This window comes from Tachypleus tridentatus, chromosome 1 (genome assembly GCF_004210375.1).
Source record: "Tachypleus tridentatus isolate NWPU-2018 chromosome 1, ASM421037v1, whole genome shotgun sequence".
Lineage (NCBI taxonomy): Eukaryota > Metazoa > Arthropoda > Merostomata > Xiphosura > Limulidae > Tachypleus > Tachypleus tridentatus.
In genome coordinates, this window is record NC_134825.1 from 125466265 (window position 1) to 125487857 (window position 21593).

General features: G+C 32.7%; 1 protein-coding gene across 1 annotated transcript; it reads right to left on the reverse strand.

The window, feature by feature from the left end:
- Positions 1-7413: 7413 nt before the first annotated feature.
- LOC143222774 (cytochrome P450 315a1, mitochondrial-like) lies at positions 7414-20769 on the reverse strand. The gene is made up of 8 exons (XM_076449737.1): positions 20137-20769; positions 19226-19413; positions 17019-17225; positions 16011-16171; positions 13083-13249; positions 11931-12009; positions 11348-11554; positions 7414-10482 (listed from the first exon to the last, which is right to left on the reverse strand). The coding sequence occupies exons 1-8, from the start codon at positions 20664-20666 to the stop codon at positions 10366-10368; spliced, it is 1656 nt and encodes a 551-aa protein (XP_076305852.1). The 5' UTR covers positions 20667-20769; the 3' UTR covers positions 7414-10365.
- Between the last annotated feature and the right edge of the window lie 824 nt (positions 20770-21593).

Here is a 21593-nt window from a genome sequence, read left to right on the forward strand (position 1 = left end):
AATATTATTTAAACACAAAGTAGGTAAACAGCGTAATCAAAATTGCATTCTGCAAGTTCGATTATTTTTTTCATTTAGTAGAATTGAACTCACTTAACCACATCTAAATTAATTTGGTTTCACCATTTTCATCAGACGAGATAAAGAGAAAGAAAAGCAACTCGAATCGCCTTTTAGATGTTAAACATAAATTCCCACCACGAAATTGTTTTTAGCAACCCTGTAATGGCTCGGCATGGCCAGGGGGGTTAAGGCGTTCGACTCGTAATCTGAGGTCACGGGTTCGTCACACCAAACATGTTCGCCCTTTCAGCCGTGGGGGCATTATAATGTGACGGTCAATCTCACTATTCGTTGGCAAAAGAGTAACTCAAGAGTTGGCGGTGGGTGGTGATGACTAGCTGCCTTCCCTCTAGTCTTACACTGCTAAATTAGGGACAGCTAGCTCAGATAGGCTTTGAATAGCTTTGCGCGAAATTCAAAAACAAACAAGGAGCCCTGTAGAAGACTTTCATACACGTGATAATTAACGTCATTCAGCTTAGTCGCCATGTTGCGGGACGAATGGGTATCTCTAAACGTGCACGAGGTAGTATTGAGTTCACTAACAGCAGCCAGTTAAATCTCTTATATCCAATCTCTTCTAGTATGAAGTCCAGATGAAATATTTAAGAATTGGATGTATTGCTAAATTAAAACTTGCTAGGAAGTACCAGGCCAATCAATTGTTTGACTTTTAGAGCCCAGACGTATACAATTTTGTAATTAACAGTCCGTCCTAGTATACGGCCATGAAGAGGAAAGTAAAATCAGTGCTTCAACCTGATGTATTATATCAGTGTTCAAGGTCTGATTTCGTGAATAACTCTGCAGCATTTTTGACAGTTTGATACACATAGCATAGGAGAGAAGAATAGGTCTAAATAGAACCCGACCCTCCCAAGTCGCGCACAACGACTGAAATGTAGACAAGACTGTAATGATATTGAAGGTTTATTGAAGTGTGGTGGCATACAAATATTTTATTGCTCGTTGTGGTTAATGGGGAAAAAACAAACAAAAACAGGCTCTTCATTCAATCCAAGGTGAGTGATTCCAAGCACTTTATATACATATGAGGTTACCGTAAATGCAACAGAAATAAATCAGTTATAAACAGTTCTCATACTTTTATTTATTGGTGTTTAACATTCAAATTGGGGACGGTCTTCCAACAAGTGTAACCACTCCTGGACTCGTAACATTCTAACAATGAATAGTAGAAACAGTACAAGTGGTGTTAAGTGTTTGGTCTAAAAATACACATGATGTTTAAAATTAACCCAAAGCAAAGACTTTAAGAAGCTAAGACCATTTAAAATTTACAAGTGCTACTATTAACAAAACTCTAACTAACTAGTATCTTATTTTAACATATAATGAAGCAGCTTCTCGAAAACATAAATTTAAGGAAATTGACATTTGGATAGATATGGCTTTATTATTTAATTTTTACCCAAGCTTTAAGATAGATATTTTTTTATAAAAAACTTATTGTTAATTTACTTTACACATAAATATTGTGTGCCAACGTATCTTTAGGCTGCTGCTTCTCAAAAAGTACGTTACACTAGTCCGTCTCTCGTATGTAAACATTACGACTTCCCAGATGTTTCCCTACATCAACCCTCATATAACGCTAAGTGTCTGCCGTTATTATTCTTTGCTATTCACACGGTGTACAATCTATATGCTATAGTGGTGTCGCTCGGGCAACAATATGGTAGACAAACAGTAGTCATAGAAATGAGTGAAGTCACAGGAAAATCTTCTATAGCATCGAACGCATACGAAATATCAGTAGTTCGTATTTATTTATTGAAACATTTCAAAACGTTATAGAGGATAAGATATATTGCTGTTTAGAAAAGCGCCTGTTTATAAATAATGATACCTTACCATCAGAGTAAATTGTGTGCTTACATCGAATTAAAAAATTATTCTAGTGGTCAATTTCACTAATTAAATATAATTTTTAATCTGTTACTTGTAAGGATTAGAAAGCTTTGTTTCTTCAGTTTCTGAACGATATGAAGTTGATACATATGATGTTATGTGGTTTGATCTTAATATCTTAAAATCCACAAAGTTTAAAGCCTTAATTATTCCAAAACTCCATATATATATTATGTAAGCCACTTAATATCGATCACGAGTTAATAGTAAGTACAAATTACACAGCTGTAGGTTTGTTTTTTGTCATATTTTCACTCGCAACTATTTGAATGTTAACCCGAGTAGAAGTCCTTAATTTTGAAGTGGAGTACTCGACAGAAGGCAGCTAGTTAACACCATCCACCGCCAATTCGTGGACTATTCTCTGACTCATGACTGAGCATCATATTATAAATAATATAGTCGTATTTCCCAACTTTTAAGAAGCGTTCATACCATAGCAATTTTAACTGACATTATTAACGTAGAGAAATTGCAACACCGTATCATGCAGAATAATCACTAGTAATTTGATGTTTTGACGTGTTCAGTTAGTACACAATTTAATCAAGACACTCTGTGGTTCCAACTTTTAAAGCAATATCATAACCAACTTTCCTCACATAGACTAATCAATTGAGTATTTATTCGAACTCGTAAACACCACCAATAGAGTATTAAATATTTGTAGGACTTCCTGCCATTACATACATCAGTGTGACTCTTACACTAAAGAAATATTTCTTATTTTTCAGCCTGAACCTGAATCACTCTTCTGCTCATTCTTTATTAAAAAACAAATAATATAACATTGAATTTCTTGAGAAAGCCTCAAAGAAGATAAGAAAAAGAACTAAGATTGACAAAAAATGTTTGAAATTGTAAAACAAACAATGTAAAGGGACGTTATTATTTTCTAAATTTTATATGTTACCTTTCTGCCTGGTCACGGGATCGAATCCAAGTGCTGAATATGTTCTTTGTTTTCAGCATGTTAATCCTACCAGACACTGGTAAAGAGGCATCCCCAGTGTTGGTGTTGGATACTGCCGGTTCTTTATCTTCCGTTTAGTGGACAGTTTAAGATTAGGGAAGGCGGCAGATTGTTTCAGCAGATTTGCCATAAACAAATAAACACATTTCTTATATAGCAACTATATAAATTTATATGACTAAGCAAGATTAGCAGCTAAAATTCATTCGTTACCAATCAACACTCAACCGCAGAAAGAAAAACATAACAAGACAGACGAACTCGTGATGACGAGAAATCTATTTGAAGTAAAAATGTATTTTCAAGACGGCTGGTATGGATATTAAAACTTTAAATAAAATAAAGTATAGAACAACGTTTCGACCTTCTTAAGTCATCTTCAGGTTAACTAAGAGAACAAAGGTTAACCTGAAGATGACCTAAGTAGGTTGAAACGTTGTTCTGCAGTTTATTTTAATTAGTTTTTAATACCTATACCTGCCGTCTTGACATAGAACATTCATGATGTTTTCTAGGAAAGTTATGAAAACGTAATAATATAAAAATATTGGTCAGTGAAAGGTGTTCAAATTATTTCTTGTCTTGAGTAAGGTGATCAGTTTTCCAAATCGTAAGACCAGTTCAAATACTTAGATGTTAGATAATAATGCGTGCTTTCTTATAGCAAAGCCACAGTGAGCTATCTGGTAAGTCCACCGAGGGGAATCAAACCTCTGATTTTAGCGTTGTAAATCCGTACACTTACCGTTGTTCTTGAGGAGAAGGTCGTTAGATAATAAACCTCCAGTGGCTCAGTGGCAAGTCAGTAGGTTTACGACGCTCAAAATTAAGTTTCAATATCTGTGGTTGGCAGATAACCGATAGCCTATTGCGTAGCTTTACGCTTGACAACAGTCAGATAATAAAACTTGCACCCGTTTTAGAGAAAAAAATCATAAACAAAGAATTATACAAATGATAAATTTCAAATTAAAAGCATATTTTGGATTATACTTACTGCTCTTAGAAATACTTCTCTTGTGGTTGGCCAGGAGTTTATCTTATAAGTCTAATTCATGTTTATCCACGAGTTACTTTAAATACTAGAAAATCGAACATTGACTATGAGCAGAATCTTTACATTCAGTTGTCTTTGTTTCAACGAGTGCAAGACATTCGTGTTTAGTGACGTGTACAAGAGTGACACTATGTCATCTACTGAAACATCTGTCATAGACAACTTTAGAGAAAGTAGTGAAAGCTATACTGACGTATTTCGAGATTTGTGGTACTTTTTCTACTTAATTAAAAAACAAGACAAAAAATCTGTTGTCATAGGTTCAAAGTCATGATTACAAGGACAAAAGGTTACTGACTAAAAGAAAGGATAGAAAATTTAGACATTCTAGTATAATCTACTGGGACTCTTGGACAACATTCCAAAACGCAAGACATCAGGCCGCCCGATTCTTACGTTAGCATAAACTGAAGACACTACACACACTTTGTAATGCAAGTACAAAAAAGAAAAAAAAAACCCTTAAATGTAATGACAAAAACAACAATACATTGATCTTCTCCATATTCAGATTCGAACACCTTTTATAACACGTGGAAACTGAAGTGTTAGCTGTCGATATTTGGGTATTTTCTAGTTTCTTATTGCGTATCCTCTACATTAAGAGTATCTATTTTACATAAAACGATACGTATGAAACTAGGCGATACTCGACAAATTGATTTCCATATAAATATAAAAAATGTTTTTTACTTTAGAATATGTATGTATATAAATTTTAGAGTTCAGACAATGTAGTGAAGATGAATCGTGTTTATCGTTACGTTGGTTTGACAAAAATTTTCTTTATTAGCTTATTTTCAAACGAAATAAGTGTCTGTGTTGTATTTTTATTATATCTAAGCAAAGCCACATCGGGATATCTGCTGCGTCCACCGAGTAGAGTTGAACCCCATAATTTTAGAGTTGTAAATCCGAAAACGTACCATTGTTCCACGGGGGGGGGCTGCAAAAAGTGTGCATATGTTTGTTTGTAAGAGATAGTTTGTGGGATTTTATACAGTTCTATTATTTCGATTTTTTTTTTCTTCATATAATTGAGACATTTACTCAGTAAGTTTTGATAAACTAACTGTTCAAATGCACATTAATAAATTATGATTAGGAAAATGTATTTTTATACAACGGTACATGTCGAAGAGAAAGCAATTACATGGTTATTGTTAACTATACAAACAGATTTGGCTGTTGTAACGAAGATAAATGTTATTTATTTAGCTGGTTACTTCTGTTTTCATGCAGTAAAAAGCTGAATGTTTCAGCTAATGTGGATGGTAAACATAGAGCATGTCCCAAACAATATTCACCATAGGATAAATTTATCCATACCAAACAAGATACGACATGAGATATATGCTAATTTGGGAGACTGCAAGCTCGTATATATTTGCTTTGTGTTAAATTTCGCACAAAGCTAAGCGAAGGCTATCTGCGATAGCTGTCTCTAATTTAGCGATGAAAGACTTGAGGGAAGATACCCAGTCATTATCACCCACCGTCAACTCTTGTGCTACTCTTTTATCAACGAATAGCGGGATTGACCATCACATTATAACGCCTTCACGGTTGAAAGGGCGATCATGTTGGAGAGAACGGGAATTCGAAACTTCGGCCCTTAGGCTGCAAATTAAGCCTTCTAATCACTGGCTATGCCAAGCTTCTCAGTTGTAAATAATTGTTTAGTTTTTCTTTTTACAGTACTGTAAAATAGCTTTTAACAGATGCAAGGAATAATTCGTTTTGATAATTTAAATTTGCATAGTTCCTAAATACTTACAACTATATTTATATGCATATACTTTATAGTAATATTTACCGTTGTTTCATCTTGAAACATTCAGCGTTTAATGAACTTTAATTTCCATAATGTGAATAAACTACTAAGTATAAAAAAGTTTAATCGACTTTTTCCAAACAATTTCTACCTAATACAGTGATATATCGTCTTGCCACCATTTATTGCAGGTTTTGCAAATATTTGATAATCATCTGATGTGCAATCCGCTTCGAATATATTTAGGTCAAAGGATTGTGCCGCAACCTTTCAACACAACGGAAACGAATCGCACACCACCGCTCGGAACCGCTCTAGAACGAAGACTATGGTTATGACTGGTAACCCTTTGATCCCAAAAAAGTGTTTGCGAAAAAACTGAATTCTACCTCTAACAATGTAGTAAACACAGTTTTGAAGTTGGCCAAAGTTTGCAAGCCAACTGTGCAGAGGCTTCTAGCCCCATCTGAAAATAAATTGATAGTTTCCATGGTAACTGAACAAAAAACTGGAGTCACATTAATCCCACCTCAAGTCTCCTGCTACAACTCAGATGGAGTTTTCTGTCTTTGAAACTGATGTAGAATTTGTCAAGATGTGTGGTCTAAAATTGGCTTCGTCGTCTTTCGTAGAAACTTGTTGCACTGAAAATTGTATTGTTGGCTAACTGTAAATAAGCATTACTATTAAAGTAAGTGCAATTGGTGAATGAGAGTGTATTTTAAAAGGTAGCAAAGAACTAGGAACTTTGTTCTAAGCACGAGCTTAGAAAAATTAGGATTTTTCTTTTCATCTTAGTTCTAATTATACAATTAGGCAAAATTTATGCTTCTGAAGTTTTTAGTTATTCTTCAAAAACAGAATATATTTGAATAAGATGGTAACTTTATCTTTGTGAAAATTAAAATTGAACCAGACGATAGAAAAGAAAAAATCCTAGAACTGATCCCTTGAAGTTTCTATTTATATTAACACATCTCATATCATCTAAAACGAAATTTTAGCGTTATAAGCCATCAGACTTACTACTGATAAAGAAAAGTAGAAAAAAATAATCAACATTTTAGATTCTATTTACATTTAAAATTGATAATATCTTCAACAAAAGACCTCAAAGTGGATAAGAGTTTTATGAAGTTGACAATATAATTATCCTTTTATTAAATGTTAAGGCCCGGCATGGCAAGGTGGTTAAGGCACTTCACTCGTAATATAAGAGTCGCAGGTTTGAATCCCCGTCACACCAAACATGCTCACCCTTTCAGCTGTGGGAGCGTTATAATGTTACGATCAATCCTACTATTTGTTGGTAAACGAGTAGCCCAAACGTTTGCGGTAGATTGTGATGACTAGCTCACTTTTCTTCAGTCTTACACTGCTAAATTAGGAACGGCTAGCGTAGACAGACAGCTCTCGAATAAGTTAGCGCGAAATTCAAAACAAACCAATTAAATGTTTAATATGCATTTTAGATGTAAAGAACAAAGCACACATTTTAAAGAACATTCTGTTAAGATGTATCACTGTAAATATTTGAATACATCTTCATATTTTAATATATATAAACTTACAGTGAATAAAATACATTAATTATGTGTTTGGATAAACTGACCCTTTTAATAAACAACGACAGTACACAAACATTATTACGAATATGTATATACATAGTGTTTGAAAGTTTGACATTCCTTTACAAAGTAAGTATAAAACATAATTATAAATACTCTAAAGATTTTTAAGTTCTGCATTAAAATGTTTCCAAAATAAAGAATCTTTTTATTAAAACAATAAACGCTGGTGGGGTCTCGGTTGTTTCGCCACATGAACATTTCAGTATATTCGATGAAAATAAAATTTTTTATGCTAAAAATAAACTTAATAAACAAAGCTAAATGAATGTTTTTATGATTAATTTTCAATAATTAAATTACAATGATTTTCGAAAGGGTTTTTAATTTGCCTTCTCGGTAACAACTTATTTAAAACTGTTAAAACTTAGCTGTTATTTCACATTAGTTAACCATATATTCAGAAAATGAATTAAAAAGTTTTATCACTAATTTAGCATTTTTTATTAACAATTATTTAAAACGTTTTAGATATTTCCTACCTCAACAGCGTGCACAAATAAGACATGGTCACGATAATCGAGGTGACTAGGAGATGACATTCATAAAACAGTATTTTTTTATAGCATTGTTTGGCCAATCGTCACACTTGTAACATTATCACCGTAACAAAAGCATATTTTACAAAGCTAAAACAATGTGAAAAGGAAATGTTATCCTACACCAAAACTCCCTAGTAAAATATTTAAATGATATTGTTTAAGTTAGTGTGTAGGCAAACAAACAAACAAACAAAAACATAAATGCAATTACTCAATTTCAAAAAAATATTTCTTACATCAAACACTGGCCATAATTTGTTTAAATCCTTTAAAAGTAGACTCTGCATTAGTCACATTTAGTTGTTAAAGCCAATTTGTGGGATGCACGAAAATGTATGTTTGTGCTAATTTTCATATTGATTGCTGTAATTATATCCGCAAAGAAGCTCAAAATATACATTTTGGGAATGTTTGGTCTTTGACTCCATAAAACGGTATAAAGTTAAAAAAATGAAAAGTAATTTGGGCATATTTGACCAAGGTATAACCCTAACAAGTTTCAAGCCCATCCGCTACGAATTGAAGGAATAACTGTTGATTGAAAAGTGTTTAAAAGAAGAAAGAAAACGAAACATCACAAGAAAATCGTACTTTTCTACGGAGATGTAGCTCAACTAAACTCTAAGGCATGTTTAAGCATGTAATACGTTGTTGTCTTCATGATAGTAAAGAATAAAATATTGCATTATTAAAAAATGAGATCTTTGAGAATTATGCATATTCCCTACCACTTTACTCACGTAAAACAACACTTCAACATTTCTTGTCTGTTTTTTAAGTAAAAATATTTATAAGATATTTACCATAAAATTAAATTATGCAGCTAACATAAAAGAGATCACCTTTTAAAAAGCTTATTAGCTATATTAATTATTCTCTTATTTAGCATCGAACCAATAAAGAATTCAAGTTAGTGAAAAAAAAAAGCACAGTCAATTTTTCTCACCCAGAAACTGAAAGTCATTCTCTACAAGTAACGCTAAAAACAAGATGAATGTTCTTAAATTTCTGAGCCTGCTTTAAAAGTAGAATAAAATTGAGTAAGTTGTTGTAAAGAATTTATAATTAACTTAGTACAATGTAAAATTTAAAGTGAAAATTCATCTTAGTTGTTATGCTATTAAACATCGGAAACTAACACAGTAAACTTCTTGCTAAAATTTACAACAAAAAAACATGATTTATAACTCAAGTGGTACGCATATTGAAAACGAAGTTAGTTGTGACTGTTATATATCTCTCTCTTCGTAGAATAGATGACGTAGTAAAACATATATATCAACATGAAGCGTTTTTAGCTAGGAACAGCGAAGCATATCGTAGCTAATCTGAATTCAGTGTTTTCTGTTAGACTGGTCTGTATTAAACGATACGTTTTATATACTTAAAGAAAACAACGTCAGTCTACACAAATATTAATGTTTTTTTCGTTGTTCGAAACGTGCATCACTGATTTTGTACTAGAACAATGAAAGGATATAAACTTTATACATTCAGGATGAAACGATTCTGAATGAAATGGTAAAAGGACGGTACATTGATATTTAATTCAACCAGACTTTTCATTTCAGTAGTCTTCATCAGTCATTTACTCTATAGAATTTCTCTCTAACCTCCTTAATAACAATAGACTATATAAAGTCTTTAAAATATTCCGGGACAAGTAATGTGTGATGCTACTAATTTTGTCTTCTCTTATTACGAGTTAAAACGTTTAAAGACACTATGACACTTGCTGTAAAACTTCATTACATTTTTATATTTAAAGGAACTCAAATTTAGCTGAAACATTGTAAGTGTCATTCGTTAATCTTTATATCAATGGGAATCTAGCAGCAAAGCCACCCTCTAAATAAACACCACGTTCTTCAAACTAAATATTTGAACCACCTAAGGTGACGTTAGTCAGTAAGGACAAAGATACCGGCACACTTTTAATAACACTGTTTTAACGTTAAAGTTTTTCCTTCAAAGCCTTTTAAAATCTCCTCGTTTTCAATCAGGATCCTTCGTGTAAACATTTTACTTCATCCTTTGTTATTTTCGTGTCTCTTCCTCGTCATATTTAATCTTCTCTCTCTCAAAGTTTAGTCAGTAAGTAACGGATGATCATTGAATTTGTGAAATGATCTAATTTTCTTCTCTCTCTTTAAAATAAAATGCACCAACAATGATTGCACTGAATAAGCTGGATTGAAGTTTTTGGTTTTTTTTAAATAACCTCACTTAGATGACGGAATGTCTACTGGCTATCACTAACAACCAGCATAGATACCAGTCACTTATATCAAATGTTTCCCTTAAAGAAAACAATGGTTGAAATCTTCTGTAAGGAAATTACTTGTTGAATTTATGCCAGAGAAGGGATAATTTATTTCATGCATTCACTAGAGCAGTCATTTGTTGCGACTCAGCAAACGTAGTCTGATTGGTTCATCGGGTGTCGTGATCATTCTCATAGTGATTCCCACATCTCTTGAATTAACAGACTCTAGGTGGAATGCTTGAACCGTCTATACAGAAACATAAAAAACAACTGTAAAACTAATCTTTAAAAAAGGTTAGAACTGTGTAAATAATACATATGGAATCGTGAAAACGTGTCTCTGCAAAGAGGTGAGATTTTATAATTACTCAGTGCGGAGTGATATGGGAAACACATAAACTCAAAAAAAAAGAAAGAAAAAAAAAGGAAGAGACATTCGTGAAGAAGACGTTTATACCGGTACAAAACATTATATTTAAAGATCACACATGTGTGAAATGATATTCCTTTCTCTTAAAATTTACGGTATGAAAGTTAACTACTATTTTAGAATGACATCGGAGCAATTCCATATGAATAAAACAAAATATTATGTTATTGTTCTGTAACTTTGTATAACTAGCATTTAAACTACTGGTAAGGGTTTACTTTTGGTCACGTCATTGTCATTTGTTATTAGACACACAACGTGCACTGCCCACCATGGATATCGAAACCAGGTTTCTAGCAGTATAAACTCCCAGACATATCCCTGTGCCACTGGGGTTTTACATTTGGGAAAAAATAAAAAATTAAATTTATACAAATTACTGTTTAAAATTTGTCTTCCCTATTTGGTAGGACAATTTATATAATATATAACGCATGTGTTTTCAAGTAATTTTAGCTACCAGCAATGACAAGTGTTTCCGTGCTTAAACCTATAGCTACAGATATCGAAATTGATGAGTTTCGCTTTTATTAAATCCTGTAGAATTGACATGCTCTGCTCAGTTGTTTTTGTTGTTTTTTAATTCTTCCTATTTTTGATATTTGCTAAATTATCAAATCAACTTAAGTTTGAAAATAAATAAGTGCTAAATATTAAGCATGTATCACACCACTATACTTACTCTTGCCAAAAAGAGTTGCATTTGAATCTCTGCTACTCGCCGTCCGATACAAGATCTGGGACCATAGCCAAAAGGTAAGCAAGCGTACGTATTGATGACGTCATGTGTGTCCCGATTGCGCAGCCATCTATCGGGAATGAAGCGATCTGGGTCTGAAAAATATTTAGGATCTCTTCCTGTTGTGTATAAAGACATCAGAATCAGCTTCTGGAATATTTTAAGCTTTTATTAGGACGCACAAAAGCACTTGCTTTACATTTTTGGCAAACATACCACATGAATGTAGTAAATATCTTTACAAACTAATCGATGTGCTTTAATTTGTATAAGGTGGAATTTTTGTTATCTAATAATGCAAGCTTCAACAACTTACAATGAAAAATGGCCGAACATAATGCATAACCGATATAATATTTAAAAAAATATTTCCTAATACATTCATTGAAGTATAAAAATACTGTCTTATGTGAAAAATATAACGAGTTATTGTTGAACTACAATGCTAAAAAACAAAATAATTGGAATGCAATTCAATGTAAACCATTAACGTACACACACTAAAAACAAAACAAAAACTATTTACCCCAGATGGTATTTCGTAGCCATTCAAAAGAATATCTTTTGACAAGATTCTTGTTAAGAACGGAGCAACTGGATAGAGTCTGTAGAGAGAGAAAAAATATATATATATTTTGAAGCAGGTAAAAAGAGAAGGAAAATTACTGGTTAATAATGCCAACATTGTAATTACATTATATTTACTCACTTCATTTGCTGTCCTGCAACCTCATTCTTGAAAGTCAGTTATAGTCTAACTTTTCTAACTGAATAATTATAACATTAAAATCAGTAGAATATTTATTTAAGGGTTTTATTGTTAGGATTTAATGTGTGAAATGTATTTTAGTAACAATTTCAAATATTTATAAGTACCATATAATTTGTATTAGTTCATATTAAATAGGACATTTAATTAGATTAAACTGACACTTACCCAAGTTCATTATATACATTATCATACAAGCACAAAGTGCATATTTGGTGTATTTTGTTATAACATCTTGAAGTTTAGAGCTTCAAAAGTTTCAGAACGAAACGCGTTTTCGTTTCTGTTAATGTTAAATTTATTTCAAATAATGTATCAATCCAAAGTTTTATTTTTGAAAACTACAAAGTAGATGGAATTTGGATTTTTGGTAGAACTACTAAGACTATTTGCCTCCGTCCCTTATGTTGAACTACCAACTACAGAGAAGGCAGCACCCTACTAGCTAACGTTCAAGTAAGGGAATGATTATTACTCTTACAACACACATACAGCTGAAGGGGCGAAAATATTTTGTTTCATTGCGTGGATTCAAATTCCAAAATTTAGACTATCACAGGTCAACTCGTAAATGTGGTAAAATAAATCCCACTCATAAATAAAACATAAAGAACGTTTACAACTAATCTAACAGTTTTTTTTTATTGAACATTATTTTATGTTTTAATCTAATGAAACAGTGGTGCCCGTACTTCCAGAAAGCTTCAAGCGTACAATGATTTCTAATAATATATGTATATATCACTAACAATTAGTGGTGCGAAGTTGATACTGAAACTTTAAACGTTATATATTTACATCCTTAAATACTTTTAAAAATTTTAGAAATATAGATGATATACTTGTAGTGGTAGATAGTGGAGCCGCTATAGAACAATATCAAACATTACAGACGAAATGAATAACTACCGAAGAGTCTCTTTAATTACAGCTTTCAGGAAAGGAAGATACTGAAGATGATCTTCTATCATCACTTCCCCAGGAGGAACCACCCTATTAACTTCCTCTGCAACTCTTTCCTGACATTTCGGGTTTCTTGCTAGCATGTAAAGTGTCCATTGAGTGGCGTGAGATGTCTTTAAAAAAAAAGTGACATATTGACACTTCTCGTGTTTCATATACCTATTTAGGGAAAAGAAAAACCCAACAAAATGCAAAGTACAATAAACTTAGATTTTTTATAGTAATTTTCATATTTGATTATAGGTCAATATGTTGATTTCATATGTTGAAAAAGATACTTAAAATTTGTTTGAGTTTGAATTCCCACACCAAGAGACTCATCTGCAAGTCTGCTGAATTACGACAATAAAATTCGAATTTTGATACCCGTAATGGCCAGAGACCAGACAAGCCGATTGTTTAGCTTTGTACTTAACAGTAAACAAACCAAGTTTTAAAAAATTCAATCGGTTTGAATGTTAAAACATTAAAGTTACTAATTAATAAGCACAACGAACAAAACTATCATTACAAATAAAAAACCAAGCAAAGTACCTCTACAAACAAAGGAAAACAACAAGCTATCGCTACGAGCAAAGAAAACAAGAGACTAGAGGTGCCGTTACTGAATATGTAAAATCAATTAAAGTATAAAACAACAATAAATCCGCTTCGAGCAAAAATGGTAACAACGTACAGACAAAAAAAAAAAAAGAACGAGGCTAACATCACAAAAAGTAGACTAGAAATAAGAACTATCACTGAACAAAAAGAAAGAAAAGAGAAGTACTACTAATAAAAAAATAAAATAATGAGCATTATAAGCAGTAGGAGAAAAATATGGTGGTTGCCGCTATGAACAAAATGAAAGAGGTCACTAGTGCGAAGTAAATATTACTATGAACAAAATGAAAGAGGTCACTAGTGCGAAGTGAATATTACTATGAACAAAATGAAAGAGGTCACTAGTGCGAAGTGAATATTACTATGAACAAAATGAAAGAGGTCACTAGTGCGAAGTGAATATAACTATGGACAAAATGAAAGAGGTCACTAGTGCGAAGTGAATATAACTATGAACAAAAATAAAATAAAATAAACGAGATTGTTATCACAGAAAAAAAATCGGAAACGAAATTTCTACTGCAAGTGGAAAACTGATATTACGAATGTATAGAAAAGTAAAAACGAAAAAGAGAGAGAGCAAACAGAGCTAAAGTTTGTGATTAAGAAAAATCCTATGAGTTCTGGTATTAACCAAAAGACCTATTCGATAGTCAATTGTGAGAAACAAAAGATAAATCTGAAATACTATTTGAGTACATATTTGATTTAAAAGTCCGAGATAAACAGAATGATAGAAATATGTTTAAACTAAATCTCTTTACTTAATTATTCTCACAAATGTTCACGATGTTCCGCTATCGACATTTTAAACGATAAAACAATAAGGCCGATTACAGCCATGAAAAACAGTGACATCAGCACTAAAAACTAAAACTAAGTAGAAAACAATATGATTAAAAATGTTTTCTAGATATTATTATGATTATGATAAACGAAGCTACAACAATCCTGTATTTAAACAGCGCCTTCTAGCATTGTATTTTACAATAAAAGAGATCTGTCCAAAAGGTTTGTTTTGAATGTTACGTAGAACTAGATTATAGCTATTATAGTTAGTAGTTCCTAGTATACCAGTTCTTCCGGAAGGAGAAACATTCGTTTTGCCATAGTTTTAGATTCCAGAAGATTTACCGATCACGAAATAATGAAAGTATTGGTGCTACGAGTAATGGTAAAAACCCTCCTTTCTGTATTAATGAGTCTTTTATCTGTTTATCTGACAGACTAGAGGAAAGACAGCTAAGTATCAGTGCCCATCGCCAGCTTCTGTGTTATTTTAATCGAAAGGTTTGGGTTTTACCACACTCCTATAAGGTGCAAACTGTATCAAGTTAAGAGCACAATTTTCCGGTAATAGGACTCAAACCACAAAACTTCACAAAGGTGTGTTCGATACGCTACAAAAAGATAAAATATTTTTAAAAAATACACAGCAAAAAACGAAAATAGCAGCAATGCCAAAATATTAATATAAAATGTTTTGTATTTGTTTGTTACGAAGCTACACAGTGAGCTATTTAAGCTGTGCTCGCCTCGAACATCGAAACTCGATTTAGTGGTAAAAGCTCTCAGACCCATCGTTGAACCAACAGGTAAGACATGTAAAACGTTCAAGATATTTTTAAAGTTATAAACTTACAAATGTATTTACTCCATACTACAAACTTCCTGAGTGACAGTGTTTTTCAGTATTAATTTTTCGATTTTATTTGAAATAAATATAGAAAAGTTGATCCTGCTATTAGTTCCAATTCGAAGGCTAATGTTGCTGTACAAAGAACAAAATATTAACTGAAGGATAGATTCTGATAACTGTTGACTAGGAACCGTCACGCATAGTATTTTCACTGAATATGTTTCTTTGGTCCATTTCCTTAAGAGTCAAATTATGATTTTTCCTACTTTCGATTATTTAGTATTTTTTGGTCTTATTTTTAAAAAATAGTTTTTTCTTTTGTTTTGCAAGTAACTGAAATACGCGAAAAGCTTTAGAAAGGTTAGACCTTGTGTCTAGAAACTGATTAATAAACTAAATCATATTGACAAATTTTTTTTTGTTCAGAAATAAACTGGATATTATTCAAATACAAAATTTAAGTAGACCATAAATTTAGAACTGATATTAACTATAATTTATGAGCCTTTGTTTGTTCACAAATTCTATCTAAAAACAACTATTTAAAAATTTAAAACAACTTGTAACGTTTAACTGTGAATAATTAACTACTTTTCATCCTACTTTAAGACAGAAAGGATATTTTTGTTTACTGTATCAGCAGCTGCAAGAAAAAGATCAGCAATAATTCGCACTATTTCCTCTTCTTCTAACTTGTCTTGTAAAAGCATCTGACTCAGGACGCCCTCTACCGGTTCTCCAGCCTCAGCCTTAGAGAATATTTCTTTAACATTATCCTCGACGTACGATCTTGCTGTAATAAGGATTGACATTTCAAGCTAAAGAGTTGTGTTCATCCCAATTTTTATCATTATACAAAAATTAGAAATTTGCTAAACGCTTGTCACTTTTACAATTTTAAACATTAAAAATGTGCTCAATTTAAAATAAGGAAGAAAAAAGTTAATTATGAATGTAAAATGCAAGGATTCAAAATTTAAACACTATTTTAATTGTAGAGATAAACTGAACTTATATTTCATATCTTCTTTTCATCGCCGGGAACTGAGCCCAGAATTTTTAGCTTTATAAATCCACGAATTTATTTCTTACCCACGGACAGGGTTAGAATATTGAACTATTAAATTTTTAATCCAAAAACTATTTCTTAAAAATTTGTGACATCTGATACTCTTGTGTTTAGTTGAAAAAAAAAGTATCTAGATGTTTAATAACATGATGTTTTTCATTTCTAATTATTTTTGTATTTTAGCTGCTAGTGCCATCTGTTAGTTGAAACATTTAGTAAAACTTGTACGTACATATCATTTTATTAATAAAATACGTAGCCTGAAAAACAGTTTACATTGGACAAACATGAGCTGTTACGAAACGCGAGATCCAAAGTGTTTTACGCAACCTTTATTTTACTTTTCTACCTAACATATTCTGAATATTCTGCAGTATTTTGTTTCATTATTCACTTCAGTGTGTGTGTTGTACTTTACATCCAATCCATTAGTATGTATATATGAAGACCAGGAGTTGAAATCAGACTTCTTTCTGCACGTTGAGCGAAATGCAGGAAACAATATCTACAAATTAGATTTAGTACTAAAAGTGACTGCTTCGTGGCCTAATACACGTAAGAAATGTCTCACCTAGTTCCAAGGCTCTATCAGCTGCCCGAACAAATCTTCGCCATACTGGTAACTTCAACAAATAGGCAACCCGAGGTGGGACCATAGTCATCTGCGCAGATTCAATAAATATTTGTTGGACGCAGTAAACAAATTCGTGGACATTGTCAATTCTACTGTTAGACATCACACAACTCAGTCGTTGCCCAAATATCATCGTTCCTAGGGCTTAAGTAAAGAAACACTTTGTTTTATTAATTGTAACGACTCGTAGCAGACGTTTTTTGTACTTAGCGAAATATTTTCACAGACACACAAGAAACATAGCAAGTGTTATTGAGCTAAGTACAGCACTTTGGCTCGATTCTAATTTCTGCTTTATAAAATACTTCGTAATAGTTTTACCTGAAGAAATACCTCATAAAATGTACAGTTTCTATTTCAGGTGAGAATAGTATACAGTATTCACGTTGGTCAAAATATAAAAAAAATTAAATAAATATAATACTATGGAGAACCCCTGACAAACTGTATTTTTGCTTGAGCTTTGAAGCACTGCGGGTAAGAAGGTATTTTTTAAATTATTTTAGGAAAAAAGGATATCTAACTAGCAGGAAAACATGTCTTGTAATAATATATGTCTATGAAAGTGAAAGCTAATATAAATTTAAAACATTAGTATCTATACAGACCATAAACAAACAAATAAAATACTGGATGAATGAATTTTAAGAAACATTCTTTAACCTTTTCTCCTTTCTAGGGCATCATAGTAGACGCAATAGGTCAATCTAATTTATAGTCATTTTCAATTTAAGCCGATTTTTTCTCTTTTATTCAGTGGTTTACGAAAACTGCTTTCACATTACAATAAATGTCCTAAACAAATAAAGTCGTGGTAATCGCCATTGCTTGGGCATAATAAAAATTGTATTATGTCATATCCCTGCTGTCCTGAAGAGACCTGGTACTGAGGGAAAGGATAACAAGAGCCTGCGGACGCTCATGTGTAGCGGATATAGTATGGGTGACACATTTGTTTATAAGTTTTATTTTATTTTCACCGTTATGTTCTTGTACATTCCTCATGAACATGAATTATTACTAGAAAAAGTCAAGTTTTACTACCTTCCTAAGAATAAATTGGTTATAATCGGTTACACTATTTTATCAAGAAACGTAATAATTTCATAAATTTATAAGTATATCATCGAAAAATAGAATAATAAGTTTATTTTATATTCAATGGATAAATTTAATTATGCGTAACAAGTTTGAGAAAGAAAATACCACAGTAACAAATACCTCGCTGAAATATAGGTCATACTAGTTTCTATTAATGCTAACTTTAGACTAACGTTTTTACTACATTGGTGAAACCTACATTTCTTGGAAAGTAATATTCGGATGTGTATAGAAAACTGTGCACAGATGTTGATAAATTGTGAGTTAATTTTGAAAGGGTTTGATTGTTTGAAATTAAACATAAATCTACACAATGGGTTATCTGTGCTCTGCCCACCACGGGTATCGAAAACAGTTTCTAGCAGTGTAAACCCACAAATATACCTCTGTGCCACTGTGGTCTAATTCTGAAAGAATCCTAGAATTTCATTAACTAACAAAACTTTCAGATGTTCTGTTACAAGTATATTTTATGAAAGTTTGAAAATAAAATTACAAATTGTTAATTTTTAATTCATGCTTTCAACACTGTTTTTGCCTTCATTTTTAGAATAACAAAATATCTGAAATAGGCACATATAAAAGTAGAGAACTTCTTTTAATGATATATATAAAGCGCATTCCAAAACTATAAACATACGACTTCGATTATATTCGACACTGGAATATAAGAATAATAACTTACCGTCTCAATTCGGACGGTTTGGTTGTTGGGTTTCGCACAAAACTGTATGAGGGCTATGTACTCTAGGTGCCCATAATTTTGAAGAAACAGTCAAGAGGGGATACAACTAGTGAACACAACCCACCGCCAATACTTGGGCTACTCTCTTTAGATCGAATAGTGGGATTTAACCGTCACTCTTATAGCGCACCCACGACGCGGAAACACGAACTTTAGTTTGGCTGACCAGCACGCAAAAACACCGGTTCGAGTACGGCTCAGTTTGGATAGTACTGGTTGTTTTAGTATCATTTGTTTTTTATAAGCTTTAATATGTCATCCTATAAGTCTAGTAAAACAAATAAAATGTTATACCCACAATCAATAGACCAGTTGTACAGTTCTCTCTCCAAATCTTTCAATTCCATATTTTCGTTTCGAACGCTTCGCCATCTCTTCAAAAGATCACTGATAACATCGTTGAACACCTTGGCTTGACTCGAAACGGTCTGTTGTCGGAACAGTTTGTTCAGGCTCTTACGACGATTACCCCATTGAGGACCATCCCTTATTCATAATAAATCAAATGGCAATTCATCATAAATCAGACATCTCACTTAGGTTTAGTGATGGAAATGAACAAAAAATTCGCACTATGACCATTCATTTGAAATTAGTTTAATCTGAGAACTACACGAAAGTAGGTAAAACAATAATAATCTGTTAACCTTAGCACCTTAAGCAACCTATGAATATAATAACTTCTGTGTGGTACCAAACAATCGTTAAATAACATTTTCGTAATGAAATGTAGGGAAATGGAAAACTGTGAAGGCCCTTATTACAACTGCTGGGACAAGTGGGGTGCTTGGAAGACTTTTACTATACAGAAGTACATCTCGATGCACATGCAACAAGCACTATTTACATCCTAATATGCTTCAGGAGACAACACTGTTGTAACAACAGTAGAAATACATGCGTTGTGTTAGAGCGTTTCTTAAATCCGTGATGCAATACTTAGGAATAAAAACAAATTATCAATTTGCTAACAACACTAAAAGAGTGTGTATCATTATATCATATAAAAAAACGTATAAAAGTAGTTTGAACTTAATGAATTCAAGTTAGATTGATTCAGGAGGTGTAAACATTTTATGACCTCTCTCACTAGTATTATCCACATGTTAATCTAAACTTTGTACTAATACAAAAAAAACAAAAAACAGCTGTTAACTATACATAAATTTGTCATGGTGATGAATTACACTTAATATGTTACATACTTACATAAAGAATAACCCACGCCCTATGCCTTTGATTTCATTGTATATGATCCAAGGCTCTGGAACCATGTGCAAAGGATATCGGCCTTCGTTTTGATAAACACATTGTATCAGCTCACTGTCCGCTATGAAAACAGCTTCGACGGCGCCCAGTTTCTCGCGATAGATATTGCCCAGTTCTTTATGACGCCTGTCACAATACTCGTGAATCTTTGGAGCGCCCCCGCTGGCTAGTAAATTAAAGGTTGTTCCAATCAAGGGCATGCCTTTCGGTGAGGGAATATCTTGATAAGGAAAACTCGTGGCGTAGTTTGGTGTTTCTACAGGGTATGGTGCAACAGCCGCCGGCTTTAGATGACGGTGGTGAAATGGACACCTAGTTTTAGCAGGCTGTGTAGAAGTTGACGTCAGGCTTGAAGTAAGACTTTTGGACGCAAGATTAGAATGTGTTAAGCGAAAGACGAAGTTGTTCAAAGTAGGTCGTAACTCTTCAGTGAAGAAATAACACAGCCGAAGAGACGCTTTCAATGCCATGTCGATAAGTTGCTAAAATGTGTTTTCTTTAATGAGACAACTGTCCGACGTTTAACTGATGAAACTGTAGAGGGAGCGCTTACCGTTGAAAGTACCCCGTGCCACGCGCGAAGGCTGTAAAATGCTGTCTGACAGCTTTTGGTTTGTGGTTTTATAGCACAACAACCACCCGAATAATCACCCTGATATTTGTCCCTCGGGCATCGCGCGCGGGCACCAATGACGGTCTAGTGAAGTTGGATCTCTAAAGCTTAAGATTTAGACTTCTGTTAGTTTACCTGGACGGTGATTTTGTGATATTGCGGCTCGTGTAAAATAAGAGGGGTAGATTTTATAGAAAATTTAGGCACACTGTAATTTATTTACGTAGATATATTGATTCTATTTACTATAATTTAATAAAATGTCCATTTCTTTTGACACACAATACAAATTTATTATTTGGTAAAAATAAGTTCCCATGGCAAACATTAAGTAACAATTAGTAAACCATTATGTAATATATTTGTTTAAAGCTAATTGTTGTTTCACTTATTTTTCCGACCAGTAGCCAATTTTTATCACACTTGTTTTTACTGTAATTGTATTTGATTAGCAGTGTGCGTGTATTCCAAATCGATAATATTAGAAGAAGGTTAAATAAAACTAAAATAATGCTCTGATTCTCTTGAATACAAAAAATCTAAAAATTCAAAAAAATAATTAATTTATCTAGAAAAAGAGCGTTGAAATAAAACAAAATCAATAATCAAGGGAAAACAAATGTTTATGTCTATAAAAAATTACGATATAACAAATATTTCATAAAAAGCAACGTGAAGTATTGTTTATTTGAAGCTAAGCATAAATCAACACAATGGACTAAATATGTTTTGATCAACACGGGTATCGAAACCCGGTTTCTAGCGTTGTGGATCTGCAATAAAT